This window comes from Bombus huntii, chromosome 3, assembly GCF_024542735.1.
Source record: "Bombus huntii isolate Logan2020A chromosome 3, iyBomHunt1.1, whole genome shotgun sequence".
In the NCBI taxonomy this organism is placed as follows: domain Eukaryota; kingdom Metazoa; phylum Arthropoda; class Insecta; order Hymenoptera; family Apidae; genus Bombus; species Bombus huntii.
This window is the reverse complement of record NC_066240.1, coordinates 18,084,070-18,109,786: the sequence shown is the minus strand read 5'-3', so window position 1 is coordinate 18,109,786 and position 25,717 is coordinate 18,084,070. Positions and strand designations below refer to the sequence as shown.

General features: G+C 48.9%; 4 protein-coding genes across 12 annotated transcripts; 2 read left to right on the top strand and 2 right to left on the bottom strand.

Moving 5' to 3' along the window:
- Positions 1–909: 909 nt before the first annotated feature.
- Positions 910–11,869, bottom strand: LOC126863869 (putative inorganic phosphate cotransporter). 6 transcript variants are annotated; one of them, XM_050614529.1, is made up of 8 exons: positions 11,190–11,869; positions 3,740–3,918; positions 3,337–3,591; positions 3,078–3,165; positions 2,567–2,793; positions 2,326–2,475; positions 1,845–2,219; positions 910–1,751 (listed from the first exon to the last, which is right to left on the bottom strand). In XM_050614529.1, exons 1-8 carry the CDS (start codon positions 11,278–11,280, stop codon positions 1,566–1,568), a joined length of 1,551 nt encoding a protein of 516 aa, XP_050470486.1. In that variant the 5' UTR covers positions 11,281–11,869; the 3' UTR covers positions 910–1,565. The 6 variants fall into 6 exon arrangements, with proteins under 6 accessions (XP_050470486.1, XP_050470488.1, XP_050470485.1 ...); XM_050614531.1 differs by lacking the exon at positions 11,190–11,869 and adding an exon at positions 6,611–6,746; XM_050614528.1 differs by lacking the exon at positions 11,190–11,869 and adding an exon at positions 5,988–6,604.
- LOC126863858 (glutamate receptor ionotropic, delta-1-like) lies at positions 7,562–17,046 on the top strand. 3 transcript variants are annotated; one of them, XM_050614506.1, is made up of 10 exons: positions 7,562–7,652; positions 13,298–13,464; positions 13,545–13,874; positions 14,124–14,239; positions 14,403–14,573; positions 14,650–14,903; positions 15,606–15,814; positions 15,911–16,182; positions 16,242–16,684; positions 16,805–17,046. In XM_050614506.1, exons 2-9 carry the CDS (start codon positions 13,324–13,326, stop codon positions 16,630–16,632), a joined length of 1,884 nt encoding a protein of 627 aa, XP_050470463.1. In that variant the 5' UTR covers positions 7,562–7,652; positions 13,298–13,323; the 3' UTR covers positions 16,633–16,684; positions 16,805–17,046. The 3 variants fall into 3 exon arrangements, with proteins under 3 accessions (XP_050470463.1, XP_050470461.1, XP_050470462.1); XM_050614504.1 differs by lacking the exon at positions 7,562–7,652 and adding an exon at positions 11,892–13,219; XM_050614505.1 differs by lacking the exon at positions 7,562–7,652 and adding an exon at positions 11,892–13,219 and having other exon boundaries at positions 16,242–16,695.
- LOC126863906 (dynactin subunit 5) lies at positions 14,696–17,736 on the bottom strand. 2 transcript variants are annotated; one of them, XM_050614627.1, is made up of 5 exons: positions 17,542–17,736; positions 17,262–17,449; positions 17,052–17,163; positions 16,751–16,951; positions 14,696–14,842 (listed from the first exon to the last, which is right to left on the bottom strand). In XM_050614627.1, exons 1-4 carry the CDS (start codon positions 17,587–17,589, stop codon positions 16,754–16,756), a joined length of 546 nt encoding a protein of 181 aa, XP_050470584.1. In that variant the 5' UTR covers positions 17,590–17,736; the 3' UTR covers positions 14,696–14,842; positions 16,751–16,753. The 2 variants fall into 2 exon arrangements, with proteins under 2 accessions (XP_050470584.1, XP_050470583.1); XM_050614626.1 differs by lacking the exon at positions 14,696–14,842 and having other exon boundaries at positions 16,693–16,951.
- Positions 17,737–17,883: 147 nt separating this feature from the next.
- Positions 17,884–20,165, top strand: LOC126863700 (protein PTHB1). Its single transcript, XM_050614111.1, has 5 exons — positions 17,884–18,411; positions 18,484–18,572; positions 18,916–19,180; positions 19,338–19,636; positions 19,732–20,165. The coding sequence occupies exons 1-5, from the start codon at positions 18,137–18,139 to the stop codon at positions 20,163–20,165; spliced, it is 1,362 nt and encodes a 453-aa protein (XP_050470068.1). The 5' UTR covers positions 17,884–18,136.
- Positions 20,166–25,717: the final 5,552 nt, after the last annotated feature.

Sequence of the window (25,717 nt, the reverse complement as noted above, 5' to 3'; positions counted from 1 at the left end):
CAACAATAAACAGCAACAATAATAATAATAATAATAATAATAATAATAATAATAATAATAATAACAACAATAATAATTAGAAAAAGAAAATGCATTCTGCTACGAAGATATAATTCCTTTGAATGTTTCCTTCTTTTTTTTTTTTTTTTTTTAGCATACTTAACGGCTACTTTTTCTCTCTCACGCTCGCTCTCTTTCGTTCTCTGTCTTTTTCACGTTCTGCCTATCCTTTCATTCTGCTTTGTACACGTTGCATAAATAAGAAAGAGCAACAAATTGTCTAACGTCTACAACTCGATAAAAACCTATGCGTAAAAATATTTACAATATTTATATTATAAACCACTGTTGTATTGCATTATATTAGTTGCGACGCGACGGTTTGAAAATTCCCGGACGTTTGCGAAATCGGGTAGCGATTTATCGCGTTTCTCGCGATCGCTTTCAATCGCACGATATAAAATGGCAGTTGCTCGCGATAACGCGTGGTAAGTAACGAACGAAAACAGAGATGGGAGAAACGCGAGGATATTAACTGTAATACTGTTATAGTACTTGTCCGTCTACTCGTAGAAGCGGCATTCGGACGCGTCACCGTCTCGAACGCACCATCGTACTTTGTGCTGGGTTTGATGGCGCGAAGCACCGATTAATATTCGATCGAGAAAGAGAGAAACGCGCGATTCGCCCGTGCTCGTGCATCCAGAAATCGGACGGAAGTTTTAATCGATCATTTTGGTTGGTCGATAACCGCTATTAGCGCGTAATAAAAATTAACGCCTCGAAAAATACATCGATTCGATCTTTATTTCGACACTGTTTGGTCTTAAGGCACGTAATCTCCGTTAAGTAAAAATGAATACTATAAAAATGTAAAATTATCTGCAATTTCTATCTTTCGCTCGCTCGTTCTTTTTTTTTTCTTTACACGCTTATCATTCTTTCTTTCCCTCTTTCTCTCTCTCTCGTACACGCACGCACGCACGCACGCACGCACGTACGTACGTACGTACTTATCCAAGCATACATATATCCGCGTAATTTACTTTGTCTGTACTTGATATAGAAATGTGACGTTCGATTCGACTTACTTGCTGTACAAATGTTTGCGTGCTATTTAACTTGGCACACGAGCAAGGGACAAACAGCGAATGTACGGCTCCTCGCGCGTCGGAGGAAACAACTAATCGTCCAGGCGATCCACTGCCGCTGTGACAAATCACTATGCAGTTCGTTCGAATATCCTTCTTTCTTGGAATATATATGCCCGCGCGTTCCTATCGTCTTGCTTGCATCTGGTTTTCCGTCTAGCGTTTTGCGATGTCCGTGTTTCGTGTTTGTCAACGGCCACTCGTCGAACGATAACGCGAACGTTCGACGATGGACGGTCGAGTCGTACAAGGGCGCGAGATGCGAAGACGCGGAGAAGGCGAGCAACTGCGAACCATGTGGCGACACCGTCGCGTTGAACGGCAAAGTGGCAGAGGAACGAAGAACAAAGTACAAAAAATATGCGGAAGAAGGACCCGATAATAAAAGTAAAAAGCAACTAGCACGCTGGCTCGTCAATGGTGCGTTTCCGTGACAGTTTTCACAGTCTCCAAGCCTTCTTTCTCGTTCTTGTCCTCGTCTTTGTCCGGATTGTCCCACGGCTGCCGTTGTCCGGAGCTAAATATCGCGTAGAACAAGGCGCACACGATATACACGCCCGCCGAAATCATAAACACGATCCTCCATTTCGCTTGACTCGGCTGAAAAGAAAAAGGCGAGATTTCATTGGATACTCCGGTTCCGGGCTTTCCTCGCCGCCGTCCGACTCAGAATTCGCCAAACGCGATAATTACCGGTGAGACGATTATATAGCCAGCCGTGATGGGTGCCAGTAAGCCCGCTAGGTTGGCCAAACAGTTGGTAAAAGACATCAAAACACCGGCGAATCTCGGTGAGATATCCAAATGATTCACTTTGAATCCGGAATAGATACCGCCGTTCAAGCCTACGCCGATCGTAAGAATAGTTACTGTCAACCAGGAATTGCATCCGGTGTACGAAGCGACTATCAGAGCGATCGCTGGTCCCAGTTGGCCGATGCTGTTGATGATTTTCCGCGTGGACCCGTGATTAAACTTTCCGCTAGAGATCATCCAGTCAGCTACGTGAGACACCAGCATCGAGAATATCCACATGGCCAAGTAGGGAAGCGAGGAAACGGTGCCGTTCTGTAACACATTTACATGCGATGTTTATCGTCTCGACGACGAGTTTGCTTTTTGCGCTCGTGTTTACGATCGTTGCGACGCCTGTCCAGTTTCCCGGTTTCTTTACCGATTTAATGTCAAAGTGTAGAATCTGTTTCATGAAGGTCGGCAGCAGAGTCATCAACGTCTCGTATCCGTAGTTTTGGCCCATGTGCGCTATCAGGATAGCCCAGAACGGTAGCGAACTAACGATCGATTTCCACGGTACGGGCGGAGACTGTGAAAACAACGTTGTCGTTAGAGGCGAGAGCGACCTTGCTTGTGCTTGCGACCTGCGAGTCACGGCTAAAACCCTTTTTCATACTCACGGAAGCTCCGGCGTTACCCCACAGAGCGCTCAGAATGTACTTCTTCTCGTCCTCGGATATACGCGGATGGCTTTCCGGGTCCTCGTAGACCATCAGCAGGAAAGCGATGCACCATATGGTACCGACAGCACCGAACACGTAAAAAATCGACGGCCAACCGCCGTCGAAACCATATTCGGATAGGATACCGCTCAATGGCATTGAGATGACAGTGCCAAACTGCGCTCCTACAGGTAAAACACACGGAGAACGATGAATAGATCGATCGGCAAATTCGACAGCGAATACCTCGAATAAGATGAGAGAGATTAACAAAGGAAGAAGAAAGAATAAGAAGGCAGAAGAAGAATAAGAAGAAGAGAAAAAAGAAGAAGAAGAAGAAGAAGAAGAAGAAGAAGAAGAAGGTGAATCGCTCGGTAGATCCCAGAAGGTAGCATCGTACCGTGTTGATGGACGTGCGACAGGGCTACGCAGGCGGAAGAAAAGATATCGTCGAAACGAACGAGCTTACCGGCATATACAAACGCTCCCATTCTGCTACGCTCATTCGGCGGTATCCACTTGGCCAACATCGCGTGCGTGCAAGGCACGATGGGACCCTGCAATAGGGATAATCCATTCCTAGGGGCAGGAAATACACCCGAACGATCAAAAAGCGTTCAACGTTAAAAACATTAGAGGCTTTTCTATCCTTTTTCGTTCGACCGATCGTGCGAGTACGCGCATGGAGGGAGAACGCAGGATCGAAAGATCCCGTAGTGATCGCTTACCTCGCCTAGACCTTGAATGAATCGAACGCCCATCAGATAATAGTAGCCTAAACGGGCCGACATAGGCACGAGCAGTCCAAACAACGAATTGATCAGCATGCCGACTCCAAGAAAGTATTTGGATCCGTAACGCTTCGCTAGGATTCCGAATGGTATTTGCGTGAGCACGTAGCCGTAGAAGAACGAGCTGAGCAAATAGCCCTGTTTAGTGCTGTCCCATACGAACTGGCCGTCGCTGCTCTTTCCAGCGTGGTCCTGCCGCAACAAAGAACATTCGATGGATATTGTTCGCGACTTACGGTTACCGATCTTTTGCTTGCTCGGTGATTACACCTGAGAAGGAACGATTAGATAAGAGGCATCACGGACAGCGCACGTCGACGGCATCGCGCCTCGTACTTACGCTCGTGATGCTGGAATTAACGATCCCGCACTCGTTCACCACCACTTCCTCCTTATTCACGATGGCGGTATGATTGATCATCGCGACAATCGCCACGGACATGTTCGTTCTCATCACGTAGGCGTTCGCCATGCCGAGGAACAGCATCAAAGTCACTATGTGACGCGAGCCCACCAACGCTGCAACAGCAAACGTTCGTTCGTTACGCGGTCGTTTAAAGATCGGCCCAACGATGACCATGACGACGAAGGGTTAACTGATAAATACGCGGCGACCAGCGTATACGCATAGAATCGGATCGGCCAGCCGCTCGAGTTTCGTTCGTCGTCTCGATCGTTGCCAGGGAAAATCTTTCGGAAAATTCCTTGGTCGATTAGGAGAAATATTTGGTCCATTAGCGGCAGACATCTGCGAATTACGTAACCACGCTTGAAAAACGACGGTAATTATGCAGATACATTGGGAGCGCCGGATACGATCCTCCGACGATAAGATAAAAAAGGAGAAAAAAAAAAAAGAAGAAAAGAAAAGGAAGAGAAAGAATGGCAAGAAGAAAGACAGAAAAAGACGGCGGAGGCAAATTGTACGGCGCGTTCGCGATCCACGGTCAGAGGTACGCCAAGGACGCGACAGTTTCGAGCACGCGAGGGGACAAGGTCGAGGGGAGAATCGAGAACCGCGTTGGTCGGTCGTTGACGGAAAAGCGCGCCGCTGCACAGGTCCTTTCTCCGGTTTGGCAAGGCGCGATTTCCTCGGTTATTTATAGCGCGTTGTTTTTGCGACGAGATGTCGAGATAACACGCGAATTAATAATAGAGGGACGATGTAAGCTTTATTTTCGGAATGCAATCGCGATGATTATCGCGATGATTTGTCGACGACGAGCGAGAACCGCGAAGCTTCGGCGCTCCCCACCATTCCGCGTTACGATACGCTTCTTCGTACGTATGTATACGCGGTACGTAATAGGAATAGTTTTCGGTAACAGCCGTCTGAACTTTGAACGTTTCGTCTGTTGTCGCGTCGGTCGCTCGTCAAGCGTAATTTGCCGAGAAGGAATTGCCGTGGTCGCGCGGGTTAAACAACCGCGGCACGATAATCGATCGAGTTAGTCAGACGGTTCGCGGTTTCAAGGTTTTTCATCGTACGGTTTTCGCGTACGGTTCGCGATCGTTACTTTTCCCTAAGAACGTATCGAGTTAGCATTCATCGGGCATCCATCGAGCACGTGGTGGTCGATCGTGCTCGGTAGAAATAACTTCGGCACGTCGGCATGCACCGCAGTCGTGCGGACGCTATTGCTATCGCTGCGACGTAAAGCAACATGGAATTAGCGAATGGGAGGAGAGGCGCGGTCGCACCACGCACGTGACGCTTCGACGCGACAGCCGCCCACCAACCGTCTCCGTCTCCGTTTAATCGCTGATCGAACAACGATGCCGGGAATCAGCGACCGCGCGCGTTACCTTTGCCTCTTCGATGTTTATCGTTTGATGTTCCTTGACGCGGGCCACGAATGCGACTACCAAGTTCCATGCCGATTTCAAAAAGTTTCCTTTAACCATTCGCCCGACGATTCTTTCAGTTCTTTTTTCATCCGGCATCTCTCGGGCATCCGGCATCAGAGTGCAAGAAGTTGAGAAACGAACGATTGGACCAATGGCGCGCGTTCGCGTAAGGGAGAGACAGAGAGGAGACTTGCTACGTACCCACGCACGATTTCTGTCGAGAGCACAGATAAATGGAACGCGTTGGTCGACGAACGGATCGGGTCGTTCGACACTCGCCCCTTCCTTTTTTTAACGAGTTCGCTGCCAGGCCCGGAAACCGGGACGGTTGCCGCGTGCCACCACGTTTACGCCACTCGATATCAGCCGCATTGTGATCGCATTTAAGTATTAAATGTTCGTCGGCGAACCCGTCATGCTGCGAGCTCCGAAGCGACGGCATACGTGTGCGCGCGCGCGCGCGCGCGCTCTACCGAAAGAGAGAAGAAAAGGAAAGGGCGAGACTGGCGAAGTGAAAGAAGAGGAGAGCGAAGAGTGACGGCGGGAGCACGTGTTCGACGCGCGGTTCACGGGGTAAACGGAGTTTCGTCCGAATGGCAAACTCGTATGAACCTTGCGGCCTATGGACGACGGATTCAACCTCGAAACGCCATCCAAAATTCGAGAAAATCGCACACAGAATTCTACGTAAACGAAGGAATGCACGCGCGCGAGCGCGTGCGCCTGCCGGGCCGACGTACTTTTACGTTTTCTGATAGGTCTGTCCTCTTCCTCCAAACCTGGTTGCTCCCACACAAGCACGTGGCCATTTCGTCCCCTGTTTTCTCCGTTCGATCTGCCGTTAGTGCCGTTGCTGTTGTTCATCGCACGCTCGATACGCGTTCTACGCACAAGCGATCACACACGAAACCGATGCACCACCGAGTAAATCGCCAACGCGAACACCAACGATCGACGAAGATGCCAAAGGAGAATGCGAAATTCTCGTACTCGGATCTTGCGAACGAGATACGTTGTCGCGAACCGAAGGAAAACGTAACGGCGTATTCTTGCCTGTCTGCTTCTCCCAACACAACAGAGATACGATGACTCGCGCTATCTTCTTAGCACCAGCCGAAGAAAATCGAACGCCGTCTCTGCACGCGATCGTTCGGCGAACACGCGCCCTGGCCTGCACGACACGACGACGGTCACAACCACGCCGACGAGAAAGACGATGGAGAACGATTTTCACGGGCGCGACCGAGCACTCACTGTGCGCCAGTAATATATCAGCTTCTCGTTGCTGCGAATCGGTTGACGGTTTCGTTGTAGCCGATAACGATGATTAACAAGGAACCCGTGATCAGAAGCGAGTACACACCTGCCTCTTTCTCTCTTTCTCCCTCGTGCCAGTTGATTCGATGCGAAGCCGCGAACCGCGGGGAACCGCGGGGAACTGCGGGGTGCGGTCTGACGAAACGAATCGTCCGAGCACCCGAGACCTCCCGTCCAATCGTCGCGCTAGATTCGTCAATCCCTTTCCTCTATTGGACGCGACGGCGCCATCTGGCGTCCCTGCCCTGATTCCACCAATCAAAGGCTCGCGCGCGAAACCACGTCTCTTTTCACACTATATCTTTAAATCGCGTTAGATCTTATCGACGATCTTACGATCGATTCCTGTCGATGATCATCTTGCGTGCACGTTTCATCCTTCGACCTGGCCCGCCTACTATTCAACGTACTACTTTTCAGCGTTATTCTTTTGCGCCCCTTCCGAGGTTACGCCCGATCATTTAAATTAACTTAATTTATTGAGATAGACGGGAAAGTCCTTTTAACATTAAGATAATACAAAAATATATGCGGATACGAAGCTTCGCAGAAACATAAAATATAGCATAATAAAAGAAAATACAGGAAAATACAAGAAAACGAAAAGGAAAAACTATTGTCTATTTCACATATTTCACTTATGACGTTGACGCGGTCGAACCTGCAGTTGAGAGTATCTGCGTAAAAGAGCTTCGATGATCTGATAGCAAACGGTGGTAATTGACGAGATCGAGAGTTCACTGCAGTTACCGTGACCATTAAAATTTTTCTATAGAAAAATGTATTCGTCGTGCCTGAATCGCGAGGAATTCTCGGTCCGAAAATATCTACCAATATTACGTAATGGAAAAATTATCGGTAAAATTATCGCTGGCTAGCCTGGCTGCTTATCTTTCGGATCAACTCGCGCAACCCTTGGAATTTATTATCTCTCGAATCGCAACGCTGTTTAATAATGGCGTAATCGTAGCACGTCATACGTCGTTTATGATCTTGGTGGAAGAGCAACGAAAGTCCGTTGTCGCGTCGACGAATTCACCGCCTCCGCTGATTAAGATCGCTATGGAAGTCGATCGTGAGTCACATCGGTAAGATAGTCGTATTTGTTTAACGAAACATCCGTTTGATGATTATCGCGTCAAGGTCAGGGCTTTATTCTGTTTGTCAGAACGAATACGTGACATGACATAACGCGCACAGTACACAGCAAATTCCGATTTCGTCGATGACTTTCGTATTTCGTCGCGAGATAAAGTTGCATCATCGTGGATTATCGGAACGATGCGGATTAGGATCGTTTTCCTCGAAATCAAAGGCGGAAATCGTTTCGCATCGATATACGCCAGAATGTTTGGAACGTTGGAAAGTTCGTATTAACCGCGCCGCCAATTCGCGTACAAAAATAAAAGATACGCGGGGGGCTGCTATTGATAGATTCGCGGATCTCGCGTGCCAAAAATCTTTGCATCGTGCGAGTGCGAGATAAACTAGTCGGCCATTTCGCACGAATCTGGTGTGGCGAATTGCGTCTCGTATTTTCCGCGTTTACTCGCTATCTTACGGGGATCATCAGCCGTAATTCTTTCGGCGATTAGCTCGAACGAAACGATGTGCTTGAAAAAAGTATCAACTTCCTTTTTTTCTGGGAAATATACGTAATACCTCTCGACGCATTTATGTAAGTACACATGTACGTATGTACATACATAAATGCTTTTAATCGGAACTCGTTGCGCAATTAGGTTTATTACCGACGACCGGACAAGAAGGCAAGCGGGAAAAACGGGTCGTGTTCGGCAAGCAATTATCGACCGAACGATTTGGTCGGTAACGAGTTATTTCGAACACCCATCTGTACCTAGTCTCTGTGTTCTCGACACAAAGAGGTCTCTGAGCGTCCGATACGTTCGAAACGGTCATTTGTTTATCGACGCTCCGTTTCTTCGTCGACGTCAATGCGTCTATATCGCGGGCTAATTTTCAAACGAACAGAGCGTCCCGTTTCTTCGACGTTCGACGTTCTCGATGCTCGAGAATCGACTTGATACGAGTCAACTGACACGGCGCGTTCGCGCCTGTGTCTACAGGAAATGCTTCGTCCCCTAAACGCGTTATCCACTTTGTAAAGTGGAAAATAGCGTCCGCCTCGGGCGAACAACGAAAGACCGTGCACGCGCGAGCGTAATTGTACAGGAAGCTTTCGGCGGAACTCGAAATTGAAAGTAATACGTCCGCTTTGCGAAAATTGCCAGGAGCCGAGAGGTCGGCACGATTTCCGTCTTCGAGAGCGCGAGCGCATCGACCTTTCCCTTCTTTTCTTTGAACTTTCCAACGATTCGTGTCAAGGTTTCTGCCGCGTTTTTTCCGTGAACGCGTTTCCTGATACGTACTCGCAACCGAGATATCGATTGATAGACGAACATCGAGCCCTGCCCGAGAACCTGGGCCCTGATCCACACGCACGTCACGGAACGTTGACCGGTGAACGCGAGGTAGAACGCGAACGCTCCAGGGGACAGCCATCTCGTGCCAGATTAGAAACTTTCTACTTTCGTGTTTTCGACGTGTCGCTGCCGTCGAATCGCGCTTCCGTGAATGGATAGCTTTGGTAACTACGTAGATTATTTGCTCCTTGGTATATACCCTCGGACAGTTGCGCTCTGTCGATATTCGGCTGCCAATATTCTCGCTAGTAATGGGAAATCGCGTGGATCGAGCAACGAGCACCGCGCCGGTAAAGGGAAAAACACAAGGAATTATAATTCGCGGTACACGCGTTACCAATGACAAAGATCGATCGGTCCACGGGTATCGTTGGAATTCCGCGACGATTTGCGGTGTTCTATCGATCGATCGTTTCCGCCTGGTTGCCTGCTTGTTATTGAATGCGCGTGCTTTATCCATTCGTTCTACGAGAAAACACGGCGATAGAGGACCGGCGATTACAGAGGAGAGCGTTGTACGAGCCGCGTAATACATTATTCAAGAGAAGTGGATGCGGGAGAGGGTTCGCGTCTAAACGACGAAGCACGACACGCTCGTCTCCTCTCCCAACGAGAACTTTTATCGAAATCAGAGAATTTCTTCCTTTTCCTTATTCGTCCTCCGAAAAACACACTTTGAAAAGGTTTGTGGTCGGCTGGTGAATTCCTACCGCGAAAGAGGAAACGTATGGTGAACGGTTTTCAGTCGATTCGATATCATTGGAAGCAAGGTCGATTTACGAGCAAAAAAGTTTGTTCGATACATATTTACGAAGCACCCACGCGCGCTCCGTCACGGTCACATTTTTCCAAGTCGTTAATCGTTCGAACGAGGTACGATCGTTCGCTCTCCCCGCGTTCATTCCGGTTTTCCTTATCCTGGGCGATTGAGTTCTAAAGCGCAGGTTCTCGTAAAACGACGAGTCGAGACAAGACATGGTCGAGCATCGTTGTGAAAGAAAGAAAACAGACTTTCACGGTTGTCGATAAGATAGGTGGACGTTGACAAGATTTCGAGGCTCGTCGACTCTTCGAATACGTTGTTGCCATGACGCCTCGAGTCAGTTGGCGATTATGCATCCGATAATTGAAAAAGAAGGTCCGATAGTCGGCCAGCGTCAGTGGTCACGTATTTTCGCCTGTATATACGTATGTACGTGTTGTCGGCAAGACAGCGATCGTTTCGGTCGCGCGTTCTTCCAAATTCCTGGTTGCGCAGAGAATCGACCGAGGCGAAAAGTGAAACGAAATCGACGATGCGCGCGGCTCGTTTCGATGGACGAATCGATAAGGGCTGGCCGTACGAGAAGACGAAGTTTTCGACGAGAGAACAAGTTGGGAAATGGAACGCGCGTTATCATCGGACGTCTCGGAGAAGATAGATGAACTCGATTATGATCGATCGTCGACGCGCGATGGGGTCGCCATCGTTCGAGTATCTCGTCAGGATCGTTGGGAAATCGTTGGTTCGTAAATCGTTCGTTTTAAAAAGGTACGGCGAAACGCGATAAAAGGCGAAACGCGTGTATCTTGTTTCCAGCGAAGGAAAATTATTTTCAGTCGTGCCATGTGTCCCCCCTTCGTACCGTCACGTCGCGGTACAAGATTGCGACGCAATGCCCGTATTCCGTATCGCTAATTTCACCGCAAGTCTTAACGCACCAAGGTGATCGCGCGAGATAGCGCGACGATGGAACGTTTAGGACTCGCGGTACATCATCCGTGGCATTTTGTCTCCGATTGCGTTGGTCGCGGACAAAGAACGGCCGTGGTAAACGGGCGAACGCGCAACAGCCCCGTGGAGGGTAACTTTCGGAGAAAGCGAGGGAAAAGCGTAGAAATGCGCGCGCGAGCGTGCGAGCTGCGCGCGGTAGACGATAGCTTGGAGCAGAGCTGGCTGGCCAGCTCTCTCGCTAGTTTAACTTCGCGTCTGTACTCGTAGGTGCTCGGTTTGGTTTTTTAATTCGAGATAACGAGGGAGCAGGAATGGTTATGCAAATACAGCGTTTCTAGTTACGTAAAGCAAACGCGTTCGTCCGTGGCTCGAGTTTCTCCTGCGGCGTGGAACAAGGAGCGGCGAGAATTCGCTATTACAACGAGAGAGTATAGTCCCGGCAACGATCACCGGAATGGCAAACTCACCGGACGGCAAGGGCACTTCCGTCTCGAACACCTCGGCGGGCCTCTTCGTTTCGGACTTGCGCGAGCCCACGGCAACACCGTTCGTCGACATCGTATCGTTCGAAGGCGTCCAGGACGAGATGCTCGTACGCGTTCGATGTCTCGTGCTGTCGATAGCTGGATCTCGGAGCCCGATGTTTACGAACGAAACTGAGCAGGAAGCGATCTGTCGCAAAGGTTGACGCGCGCTCGGTCTCGTCGCTACTGTTGAGAACGCTGCCGAACTCGCGACACTTAGCCGTATACACCTAATGGACGGCGACCAATTAGAACACGCGGTTCGAACCCCACCGACGCAACCGCCTTCCCCACGCACCGATATCGTTTCTCCCGAACCGAATCGCCGCGGGAAATCAAAGAATTTTGCCGCTAGCGTCGAGGCTTCCAAATTTTTTCCTCTCCGCCCTTGCCCCCATGCTTCGCAGCTCCGCTCCGATTTCTCTTTGCTTCGCACCTCGCCCACCGTCCTCGGTCTCCTTGCTTCACCGTCGCGCGCCACTCGTCCATCTTTTTGTTTTCGCCGACACCGTAGATAAACTTAAGCTGCGTTGCGCGATCGCGAGCGAAAAATTCCACGTACGATCCTTTTCGCGTCTACGTCTACGCGCGAAGGTGTCGACTATCGCCTCTCCCTGGAAATGCCCGGACCATTGTCCGAGCATCACGCTCTTCCGATCTAGTAAGAAGCGGGCGATCCGCTGGACTCGACGAATCCAACCTGGTTATGCGTCATCGCGCTCCATTCCGCCGCGACTTATTCCGAGCACGAACGCGAATGCTCTCGGTTAACGAGACCTCGACGTTGGTGGAAATCAACGATTCCCGTGGCGTTCGCGCTAGCTTGTTCGCCTCGACCTCGCCATCGATAGGTCGACAAACTAATGGGTAGGCGTTCGACGATCGCAGCTTAAGGACTCCGGAGTCCCTTTCGTTCCGTTCGCTGTTTCGACGCGTTGACGTGCGCACGTGATCCGAAGGAATCGGTCAGGGAAATTCGAGGAAAATACCGCTATGTCGATGCTGATCCGTCGATGTTGACGCAGAGGCACGAGCGGTCTCGTGACGCGCCGGTTTCGCGTAAATCCGATGTAATCCTTAGCACGCGTAGCTCATCGCAGTTGCATACTCCGGCGTGACGTTTGGTAGGAGGGCAGCCCACCTCCGCGAGTCGACAAACGACCTGCCGCTGATATCGACTACTCCGTGGGCTCGGCGCACGTGTCTATCACCAAGTCGTCACGCGATACACCGATGAGAGCCGCGCGCAACGCTGCATCTCCCCTTTGTGAGAATTTCTACGCGCGATTGCCTAATAACCTTCTCCCGCGCTCATATCGTTCTCTTTCTTCCATTTCTACGTCGCACCATCTTTGTCCGTCTCTACCTACTCCGTCGCTTGTCCGCCTTACCGGCGCGACGCGACGCTCTCTTTCGATTCGGTTTAGCCTTCCCGATAATAATCGTGTCTCGACTCAATCGTCTAATCGCCGATAGTTATCTTCGACCGAGCGATTCATCGATTGGAAAGAGGAACCGCGTTACGTTACGGCCTGCCTCTCCATTTACATCGGCCGCATCGAGCGTACCCTTCGTCGCGACGATTTCCACGAAGCGGCAAATTGCCGCTGTCGCGAGGAAAACGCGGCACGGAGAATCCACGACGTATCCGCGCGAGTAGCTAGCCCGTTATTTTCGAAGCCGGTAGTTTGCGGATAGGGCGGTTCCTCGCAAACCTTTGAATATTTCAAGTACAACGAGCGTCGTCCCACGTCCGACGTCGTCGAGGGACAGTCGCGCGGTATTTCCCGACGCTCGTTCCTTCGACGACGTCATGCTGTTTCTCGGTCGAGTTCTCGGTATCGTGGCGATCCTCGCCGCTACTCGACCAGCGGATGCGTTCGACTCGTGGTTCGTCGACCTGATCCACGACTCCGTCACCGTGCTGTTTCCACCGGTAAGAGTATCGGCGCATCTCTGTCGTGTCGACCATGGTAAGGCGAAAGTGAGAATCTCGTTAACGTTTGGTAACGCAGCGCATCGATAAGTCGAACGATCGTTCCCGCTCGTAGACGGCGCGATCGAGCTGTCCAGAAGGATGTCGAGAAAGGGTCTGGCTCACGACATACATGGCGAGTTGCAGGGATTCGAGCTACGAACGCGCCACGACGGCTGGGAACATCGGATTTTGTACGTGGTGGACCTGGATTGCGACTACGCGATTCCACTCTTGCGAGCGGTGCGTCGTCACGTTCGAAACGAGAAGCTGCGAAATGTCGCGCTCGATCTCTAACGACGTCGCGTCCATCCGATTCGCAGGCGAACGCGAGCGGCCAGTTCTCAGCGCCGATCAGATGGCTTCTGCTTCGAGATGGCACGATCGCTGGAAACTCGATGGCTCGCGTGGATCGAACGTTCAGCGATATGGCCGTTTATCCAGACAGCGAGGTGATCGTGGCGACGAAGCTGCGAGTCGACGATAGCTTCGCGGAAATAACGTCCGTGTACAGGCCTAGCCCGTATCACGGTGTTATAACGGAGGATCGAGGAAACTGGACGGTGGATGGCGGCGTTCGAGCGGCGAATCTGCACGCGGCGTCGCGACGAAGAAGGAACCTTCGACGGACGCCTCTGAAATCCTGTCTCGTGGTATCTCTCGACACGCGATCGTCGAACAAAGAATTATCCGCCGCGGATTTGCGAACACGTGCCGCGATGAATTTCACTTTGGATCGCGCAAACAACGATAAGTGAAATTAAGATAACGAGTTTTGCAAATTGCAACAACGAGCGTAACGTCGCGTCGCGTCTAACGCTCGTTCGCTGGCGGAGTTTTCAAACTCGCGAGCGTACATAATCGTCGCCTAATAAATTAGCCTTGCATTTGCATTCCCATAGATGACGGATCCCGATACGATCAACCACTTAACCGATTACGAAAATAAGCATATAGATGCGGTTACGAAGGCCAACTATCCTTGGATGTTGCATATAGCGAGCCGAATGAATGCAACGTGAGTCGCATTCGCGTTCCCCTGCCGCGTCGCTTCTCCTTTCTCTTGCATGGCAACCAGCATCCGACAGGGGCCGAAATGTCTCCCGCTGTGACGAACTTTTCGGCTCCTAGGAGATCATGCGTTCTAACGAGCTGCCTTTTTTCTTTCCGCATCGATTTAGCATCGACTTTCGCGTGACCAACACCTGGGGATATCGACTGGAGAACGGGTCGTGGAACGGCCTCACCGGGATGCTGCAACGACGAGAGATCGATATAGGAGGCACGGCAACCTATCTTATTCAACAGCGTATCGGTGTAATCGATTATGTACAACTTTATACCCGCACCAAGTAAGTCGTGTCGTTGGATAACGAAGGACGCGACGATCATCCGCGCGAACGTATGTACAAGCTTAAATCGCGACAGAGCGAAATTCATTTTCCGTGCGCCTTTGCTGTCCACCGTGAGCAACATTTTCACGCTGCCGTTTCAACGATCCGTCTGGATAGCGATCGGCGTTTTTCTTCTGCTGGTACTCGGCTTGCTCTACTTTTCCTCCAAATGGGAATATCGTCGGGGAGCATCGGCGAAAAGCGCCGCATATTGGCAGCAATTTCATCTGGACGAACAAACGCTCAGTGATAATTTCATGGTCGTGTTGGGTGCTTTTGCGCAACAAGGTAAGTTCGCTGTCGTTTCCAAGTATTGGAACAATGTAACGCGCGATTCGAATTTTTACGGGATACGATAATCTCAGCTTAGGTTATCAGACGAACGATTAAGCGATTAAAATTTTCTAAAAATTTGCCACATGTTTTGCAAAAGTCTCGCGACGTATCGTACGTTTTCATCCTTCTAACGTGTAAATTACGAGTTCGGAAAAGTTTACCTAGCACGAATCAAAATTTACAGGTAAATAAGAATAAATAAAGTAGAAAGAGATTACTATTACGAGTATCGGAATTGGTTAAAGTAACGATCGTACGTTTTCATCCTTCTAACGTGTAAATTACGAGTTCAGAAAAGTTTACCTAGCACGAATCAAAATTTACAGGTAAATAAGAATAAATAAAGTAGAAAGAGATTACTATTACGAGTATCGGAATTGGTTAAAGTAACGATCGACGAACGATGAGATTATTATTATAACGTTATACAACGCGACATACGAATTCTCTTTTATCTTACGAATCTTTATACATCTGTACATAACTATCAAAGCAGACAGTAATTCTTGGATATTTTAACGATCTCCTAATCATCGTTATTTTCCTCGCTTTCTACGAGTGTTCCAATACTATGAACGGTGGTGTATGTCCTTCCTTTCGTTCGTTCGCGTTCCCTCTCCGACGAGTCGGTAAAATGGAACCGCAATTCCGCAGGATACTCTTACGAGCCGTATCGCGTTCCCTCGCGAATCGTCACTTTGATGCTTTTACTCGCCGCTCTCAACCTGTACGCCTCTTACACGGCCAATATCGTCGCTCTGCTCCAATCCACCACCGACTCTATCAGAACTATCGCCGACCTGTTCTACAGCCCGTTAAAATTGGGGGCGCAAGACGTGGTCCACGTTCGACACTACCTCAAGGTAGGCGGACCAAGAATTCGCGAAGAATCGTACCTCCTGCAACCCAGTTTACCAACTCGATCCAGTAACAATGTCCGTTTGCCGATCTTCTCGCAGAGCTTTCAAGATCCTCTGCGAAAAGCCATAGTGGAAAAGATCGAACCAAAGGGTCACAACAGCTCGTGGTTACCGGTCGAAGAAGGGGTTCGACGCGTTAAAGACGAGCTGTTCGCGTTCCACTCGGAACTGGGCGCGTTCTACAAGATAATGCAGGAGACGTATCGGGAGGAAGAGAAGTGCGGGATCACGGAGATCGATATACTGAACATGTTATATCCGCTTCTGGTGATCCCAACTCGATCGCCGTATCTGGAGATCGTAAAAAACGCGTAAGACGGCACGGATACACGGCAGTGGTACGGTAGGAAACAAAAGGAATCGTTTTCAGGGCTTTGGCGTTGGCCGAGACTGGTCTGCAAACCCGCGAAGACAGCCGCTTGTACACGAAGAAGCCCAAATGCCAAGGACAAACGAGCTTCGTCAGCATAGGATTCACCGAGTGCTATTTCGCGTTGGTGGCGGTGGGCTACGGGGCGCTTCTCAGTCTCGTTGTGTTGGCGGTGGAACATCTGTGGCATAGGAAAGGAAGCTTGATCGACCTCCGGGCCGTGAAGAGGTTCGCCTCGGACGCCTTGCCGTTTCCCGGTGAAACACCGAACGACAACGCGACACCTTGGAACGAAGGCGATCCGTTTGAGTTCATCGAGGAGAGTCGTCGCTTGCCGAGCAAGGAAACGGAGAACGGATCGGTGTCAGAGGACGCGGATGATCGTCAATGACGAGGAACACGTTCGACCATCGGGGATTCGGTGAATTCGGTTCAATGAAAACGTACGAGATAAGTAATGCATATTAACATGTTTCCGTATAAATTTTGTTCTCCACGCGCGTACAAACCCGTTAAACGTTGGACGGCAAAAAGTGTTGATAGTAATTTTTGGTGAATTCCAGCATGAGGTCGAGCGTGCACTCGGGTAAATCTTCGACGCACTTGGCAGGGTTGCCGGCGAAACGGGTAAACGAGGGTACCACGGTCTCCGGTGGTACCACCGCTCCATCCTCGATGTAGCAACAGTCTTTCAGGACGCACCTTCTCCCCTGCGTAGTTCAACAAGCACTTACTCTTTCTGTTATCCCGTTGCTTCAATTCGTGCAAATACGTATAAATAAAGTTTACGCGTGTATGCCTTATACGTACGATTACTGCATTTTTTCCTATGTATATGTAAGAGCCGACGATAGCTGCGTTAATCACCGCCCGTTCTCCTACGAACACGTGATCTCCCATCGTCAAAGGAAAGAAGGCAACGCTGAAGAAACGACGAAATGAAATCAGACGTTAGGCCGGTGATAAACTTTCCGTCGTTTCTTTAATGCGTCGGCGATCACCGAGCCGCCAACTACCAACCCTCTGCTGAACTTCTTAAATGGTGGCCTTATAATAGCGTTCTTGCTGATAATACAATAACGTCCCGTCCTAACGTTTGCCAAATCGCCTCTGATAATAGCATCCGACTGTACGATCACCTTACCGTGCAACACGATATTCTGCGAACCACACAGAACAGTGTGTCTGCTTACTTTATTGCCGGATGCCTGAAACGTTAAAATCAAGAGAAACGGAAAAAGAGGTTAAGGTCGTCCGTATTCTTTTACCGTTATCGAATACCAGTTTCGACTTCTCCTACCGTTTCTACGTATTCCGCCTTACTGTAGTAAACGTCTTGGGGCTCCATATCGTCTTAATTTTCTTAACTCCAAGTAATCTTCGATTTCTCCAAAATTCAAACCACTGAACTGTCACGTACGTTGCAGAGCCACTGTCGACGCTTTCGCGTACTTGCGCTGCGCGCGACTGCCGGTAAGTCTCGCTATCTAGCGGCGTCGCGGATAACTAACGTACCCGCGGCGCCAAATTCGATTCGATCGTCGAGCGGGATCCATACGCGAACGATCGAGTCAGCGAACCGAAAAAAGAAAAAAGAATACAGAGAAGAAACGTAAGGATCCAAACGTTTGATCCTTCTCACGGAAAAGTTGTCGAAACGGTCGGTCGATCGATTGATCGTCGGGCGATAGCGTCGAATGGGCTAGCGACGCACGCGAGTGCCGCGATCGAACCACGTCGGTCGACTTAAGTTACGTAACAAATACCGCTCGAACGCCGTGTTTTGAAGCAGCGACTCCATAGTAACGCCGATAGAGGGTAGAAAAGAGAAACGCGAGGCAAGCGGCCGCGAGATAGTAAACCATTTTCGTTGGTCCTCGAGCGTTTAGACAGCGATGTCGTTGTTCAAGACGAAAGAGTGGTGGCGAACGAGGTGCGGTGCGAACGAAACATTCGATAAGCACAGCCTGTTGGCAGCGCCGTTGTTCGGAAAGGAGAGACAAGATGTGCTCGTGGTGGGAAGTCACGACGGTTACCTTAGGATGTACAGTCCGTCGTCGCGATGGGTGGACGAAACGAAATCACCGACCAACTACAAGTCCACGGATTTGATGATCGAGACTCGATTAGACGGTTGCATCGTGGATATGAAGGCGGGAAAGTTCGTCTCGTGAGTATCGGTGGTCGAAAGTCGACGAAACGTTGCGAATTACGAGAGGTTCACGACGATCGTTGGTTGCAGAGGATCGCAAGATCTACGTTTGGCGGTATTGACGCCATCCAAGTTGACTGTTTACAACGTGGCTCTGGTCGACCAATCCACCGAATACGGTTTGTCCGCCGATAGTACAAACTCTCCTCTGGTGCTCTCCTGCGTCGTTTCTCGCGCGCGTTTCGCAATCGTCTGGAAAGCGACGACGACGAAACGCGTTGGAAAAGATCGCGACGATCGCGCACGTTCTTCGTTCTCGGCGAGCGGAGACGAGAGCGGGGAACGGCTTTCACGGGAGACGCGACACGGCGAAAGAACACGCCTCCGGGCGTAAAGTCGTGGACGTCGAATATTCGGCGGTCGGATGGTATCGGGCAGTCGCGCGATCCTTTCTCCGTCTCTGCCAGAGCAGAGTGCCCAGTTTCGCATCAAGTTTACACGGTAAACGCGTTTGCTTGACAGGAGATCGGTGCGAACTGAAGATCGCTTACGAGCATCCGCTGCCGAGATTTCCGGCATCGTTGACGATAGGACCGTTCGGCGGCGTTCGCGGCAGAGACTTTCTCTGCGTTCAATGCCTGGACGGGACGCTTCTGTTCTACGAGCAGGAGATGTTCGCGTTCAGCCAGGTGACGCGCAATCGGTTGTTGGCCGAGCCGATCATTTACGTTCCGCGCTACGATCTGTTCGTCGCCGCCAGCTCCTCCTGGTATCTCGAGTGTCACAGGCACGTGCTTGCTCGATGCGTCGTCGCGTCGTCCGCTCGACCACGGCCGCTAATAAAACTCGGTGTCGCGGTGGCGACTCGAGCGTAACGCGTAATTAAATAAGTAAGTAAGTAAGTAAGTAAGATATATGGCGTGGGTTGCGTTGCCATTGCGTAGGTACCAAAGTATGGCGGAGTGGTCGAGAAGCACGGAACGAGTCTCCGGGAGCGCGAACGGCGCGGAGGAGCGCGACGCGCCGCATCGGCGCGCCAATGCCACGAGCCTCGAGCCAGATTGGACGTACAACATCGGCGAAGCGGTTCTCGGCATCGAGGCTGTCACTTTGAGCAGCTTCGAGGTTGGCATAGTGGTTCTCGGCGAGAAACATCTGTACTGTCTAAAGGACAATTGTACGTCGGTCAAGTACGCCAAGAGGCTGGAATACAAGCCGCTCTGCTTTCGAGCTTACGTTATCGGTAATTAGCTGGATGGTTGAGGTCGGTTCGTGCGTTATCGGTTCAATGGAAAACACAGACGCACTGATCCACCTCTATGACGACGATGCTTTCAGAACCGGACGGGAAGTTGATGGTGCTCGTAATCGCCGACACAAGCACTCTCATGATTTACGAGGGTAGCACGTTGAAATGGTCGGCCCAACTGCCTTTCGCGCCGGTTGCCGTTGCCAGAGTTCAATTAGAGGTGAGTCCGAGTTGGGCCGAGTCGAGCCAACGCGTGTTTCGCTTATCGCGAAACAGGGCCGCGCTCTTTGCATTTCACGGTTACGTTTGGGGACAATTGTCGTGGCTCGCGATGTTTACAGCACCTGCAGGGCGTGATCGTAGTCTTGTCAGCCGATGGTCGACTGGAAGCCTGCTACTTAGGTTCGGAGCCGAGTTTATTCGTCGCACCGCCGCTTCATCCACGGGGTTACGATTACACCGCAGCGGAACAGGAGTTGGCGGAACTGCGAGCTCTCTCGAGGAAGAGCAAGGATTCCGGTGAGACCATAGCGCGCGTATACGACGACGGCTACTGCCACGCGTTTCGTACGATCGCAGTGACATTGAACAACGATCGTTCGACAGAGGATCGCACCAGCGACGCAGGAATGGACGCGGAGCTCATAGTATCGATAAACGTGTCGCTGGATTCGAATTCGTCGGATCATCGTTCAGACAGCGAGGTGGAGGCACAGCTACAACCGATCTGCAACGTCACCATAGAGTTGTCGTCGTACGCGGTCCTCAGCGACGTCCAGGTCTGCGTCGACGTATCCAAACCTCTGGTCGTCGCTGACGATTTCTACGCTCTTCCGAATCTCTGTAAGCGAACTCGAAGACACTCGTGTCTGGACGTTTTACGTCAGCCGAATTCTCAACTTCCAGGCGAGCGACACGCGACGAAGACCCGGGTGTACGTGGACGGGGATTTGCCGGTAATCTCTTCGGAAATCAGAGCGACCGTGACTTACCGAACGGACGCAGGTGCCTTAAGATCGGTGCGAAGAACCAGCCAATTGCCCCTGAAGACGATGTTGAGAAGCTGCCCGCCTGAAAGCTCGGCCTCCTTCGTCACCGTGATCAAGAGCGGCGCTCCTTCGCTCACCTTCACCCAGCTGTTCCCCGGTAAACGCGTCTTAAATTCCGTTCCGTCGATCGACGATCCGAATATGTCGTTTATTCGCCTCGCGGCGCTCTTCGTCTCCCCTTTTCGCCGTGGCTTTCTTTTTATCGCTTCCTCCTCTTCCTCGGCTCGTGCGAAACTCGAAAACGGCCAATTTATCGTTCATCGTTCTGAAAAAATTCTTGCACGTTAACGCTATGGATCCGTGGCTCAGAAACGCGAACGTTGTCTGTTCAGAATTCAGCGCGGATCAGTCGCAAAGACAAGGGTGGAACGCTCTGGGTTTGCGGCACCTGAATTCTGGCCACACGGTCACCGTCGTTTCCGGCAATGCCGGAAATCGATATCGGGTACAGTCCAACGACGGGTTGTCGTCGACCTTGGTCGTTTCTCGACTGATCGACAGATCGAGGAGCAAAAAGGAGGAAAGTGTCGGGACGACCATAGGACAAAATCATATTCGGTTGGTGCATCAACGGATAGACGATCATTTTGCCGCGCGACAAAAGATTAACAGAATAACGGTAAGTACGGAGGCAACCGATCAACGTCGTCTTTCATAGAATCGTCGAAACTATACGGTGTTGTATTCATTGTCGAGCATAGAACGAGATAGGTCTGCTGACGAGTCAACTGAGAAACGTGGAAAGAAGAATGCTGCGAGCCGTGAGAGAAAGAAACGAGCGATCTCTGCCCGATACCGGATTGCCGTTCCTCTTCGATTCCACTTGTGACGCGATCTTCGCGCTTCTCGAGCAACTCGCGCAAGCGCGAGCGGTGAGTTTATTCATTTTTTGCTTATTTCATTCAACGAGCATGCGTCGGTTGGTACCGGATACTCCAAGTTGGAGTTAATTTAAAGAAGAAGAAGGAGCACTGAATATAAGCGGCGACTTTTGCAATTTCGTCTAAGATACTGTGGATGCCTTAACATCTTAAACTACAACTACGGGCGTAGCCCGTAGTACGACGACCGGACCAAACGTGAATATTTCGGGCATGGCCCTTTGTACGATGATCGGGCCAAATGTGAATATTTCGTGCATAGCCTATAGTAGATGATCTGACCAAACTTAAATGTTACGGGCATGGCCCGTCGTAGATGATTGGGCCAAGCGTGAATATTTTGGGCATTGCACGTAGTACGATGATCTGATCAAACGTAAACATTACGGGTATAGCTCATAATAAATGATCTGACCAAACCTAAATATTACGAGCATGGCCCGTAGTACGATGATCTGATCAAACGTAAATATTGCGGGCATTGCCCGTAGTACGATGATCTGATCAAACGTAAATATTGCGAGCATGGCCCGTAGTAGATGATAGAACCAAACCTGAATATTTCGGGCATTGCCCGTAGTACGATGATCTGATCAAACGTAAACATTACGGATATAACCCATAGTAGGTGATCTGATCAAACGTAAATATTGCGGGCATTGCCCGTAGTACGATGATCTGACCAAACGTAAATATTACGAGTATGGCCCGTAGTAGATGATAGGACCAAACCTGAATATTTCGGGCATTGCCTGTAGTACAATGATCTGACCAAACCTGAATATTTCGGGCATGGCCCTTTGTACGATCATTGGGCCAAACGTAATTATTACGGGCATAGCTTATAGTAGATGATCTGACCAAACCTAAATATTACGAGCATGGCCCGTAGTACGATGATCTGATCAAACGTAAATATTGCGGGCATTGCCCGTAGTACGATGATCTGATCAAACGTAAATATTGCGAGCATGGCCCGTAGTAGATGATAGAACCAAACCTGAATATTTCGGGCATTGCCCGTAGTACGATGATCTGATCAAACGTAAACATTACGGGTATAACCCATAGTAGGTGATCTGATCAAACGTAAATATTGCGGGCATTGCCCGTAGTACGATGATCTGACCAAACGTAAATATTACGAGTATGGCCCGTAGTAGATGATAGGACCAAACCTGAATATTTCGGGCATTGCCTGTAGTACAATGATCTGACCAAACCTGAATATTTCGGGCATGGCCCTTTGTACGATCATTGGGCCAAACGTAATTATTACGGGCATAGCTTATAGTAGATGATCTGACCAAACTTAAATGTTACGGGCATGGCCCGTCGTAGATTATTGGGCCAAGCGTGAATATTTTGGGCATGGCCCTTTGTACGATGATCGGGCCAAATGTGAATATTTCGGGCATTGCCCGTAGTACGATGATCTGATCAAACGTAAACATTACGGGCATAGCTCATAATAGATGATCTGACTAAACCTAAATATTACGAGCATGGCCCGTAGTACGATGATCTGATCAAACGTAAATATTGCGGGCATTGCCCGTAGTACGATGATCTGACCAAACGTAAATATTACGAGCATGGCCCGTAGTAGATGATAGGACCAAACCTGAATATTTCGGGCATTGCCCGTAGTACGATGATCTGACCAAACGTAAATACTACGAGCATAGCTCGTAGCAGATGATCGGATCAAACGTAAATTCTCGAAGGTAAATCGTAGGTTAAGGGGTTAAGGGGTTTGAGGATGAAAAAGTCAGCGATCTCGCTAAGACAGTTCACGATCGAGCAAAATCTATCGATACAGCCGAAGTTACCAAAGTTACTTCTATATGGAACGATATGGAAAAGTTGCCTTCTTTTAACGATGATCTCAGGATCATATAATTTTCAAAAGTACGAGAATTTCTGGATGGTGAACGAATTGGTTGAGGATCTCTAAAACTAAAGTCAGATCCTGTATGGTGGCACGTTGATGGAGCGTGAGCATGTTCGAAGCGATAAGAATATTTTCATAGTTACGGCAAGTTTTTGCTTATACTAGAAATTTATGTTGCATACTTTCGAGCAATTTCACGCGATTCGACCGTGCTGGATTCCATATTTGAGTCGCGTATTCGAAGTATGGTATAACTAGAGACGGGTAAAGTATTTTAATCCCTTAACAGTTTATCCTGGGTATGACTGGAGCAGAGCGTCAAGTACCGTACAGTTTATCCCGAGTGCGATGTCGGCACGGCGTGCGTCAGAACTGTTTAGCCCTTCGTTCTATTAAAATTAGAAGCTCCGGTCCAGAAAATCTACATATTTTGTATATTTTAGAATACTTCCGTTCGCCATAAAAAGCGAGAAAAAATGTGTTCTATATTAATAGCAAACTTTCGTTTACAGAGAGATTTTGTTCCGGTGTAATCGTCGACGCGAACGCAGAATTCGAACACGGGCCAAATTTTATACGTTTTCAAATTCGCATGATTTTTCCGTATTTCGAAATGACTATAGCTTCCTGGTAATCGAAAATATGAAAAAAAAGACAAGATACCGTTCGGACTAGAACGTATTATCGTGTATTTTGTATTTCAAAATTTATTACACGCCACGTAATTATCAAAAAGGTACTTGCAAAACGCGATTTTCTAAATTTGTTTATATAGCCATGAAATTATTTTAGAACGTGAAAAAATTATGCAATTTTTTAATTAGAGAAGTTAAGGGCGAAAGGTTTTTTGGAAATTCGCGTGGTGCTCCGTAACGACACTCGATGATTTTAAGGCGTTCTTTTTCTTACACGGTTAATTAATACGGTCAGCAAAAGATAACGAGAAGGAAAAAGTAACGTCTAAAGCGGTTGTAGTTCCTTGTTTGTCCACTGCTGCGTCATTTATAGAGTAGGCGAAATCAAGTAGTGTTTTCTTCCGCGTGAAACGCATAACGCGATATCTCGAGATATTAAACGGTAGCATGTTTTCAATGTTTCATTCATAAAGTACGAAGAAATCGCTTCGAATGTCCCAGGCATCGATTAAGAATTCCACGCTACTCGTATACGCGTCGCAGCAGCTGTTAGCCAGCGATTTACAAAAGCAAAGCGAGGTAATCGTTGTACGAGACTTCCCGTTTGTGTACACGGTGCGAGTCGCTTGAAGTCGTTACTTTTACTAGTACTATTCGCTCAGGTACTATTGCTATTAAAGCTAAGTTCGATCAGCTGTTAACACTAGAACTACCGACATTCGAGACGCGGCTATTCTCTACCAAAACCAGTCGAAACGACTGGTCTTTAAAAAATGCGTAACAGTAGAATATCTTTATATTTATTGATCTGTTGTTATCTTACAAAAGAAATTCCATGTTCAGAGATCATAAAAACTATATAATAACAACTTCAATAATAACAATAAGTACAATAACGAAGAATATTCAGTAGCAAAATCTTTGGTAACAAGAACATTAAAATAAATTTGCATTGGTAAATATAACAAGTACAGGGTGATTGATAACTGGTGGTACAAGCGGAAAGGGGGCGATTCTAGGCGAAAAAAGAAGTCGAAAATATAGAATAAAATTTTTTTTTTTAATTTTTCCATCGAGACAACGATCTACGGTGAGATCCGTTGTAACGAGACGCGACAAAGTGCACGCGTACCGAGCAAAATTTCAAAGTCGATTTTCCCGAAAACAAAGCCTCGAACGAAAAACTTTTATTCCATATTTTCGACTTCTTTTTTCGCGTAGAATCACCCCCTTCCCGCTTGTACCGTCAGTTACCAACCACCCTGTATAATAATAAGCGTAATAAACGTGATAGAATAAATAAAATACAAATATAACTTAAATTATTCCTTCTTCCGCGTGCATTTTCCGCATACGTATTTTTTTTACAAAGATTGCAAATGCCGATGGTCTTATTATTATTACAGTATCCTATCTGACCCCGTCAGCTGTTGATGCTGTAACTTGGTTTTGGTTTGGAACACTTTGACTGCCACGCGGAAATCACAAGTTTCGCTGAGGACGCCACGGGAGTATTTTTATTATTCGAAGCGTACAATGGCAAAATAATAGTAAATTAACGACGTAAGACAACGTTCTTGCCCAATGGACCGTTTATCTCATCGGTGGTCACGAGT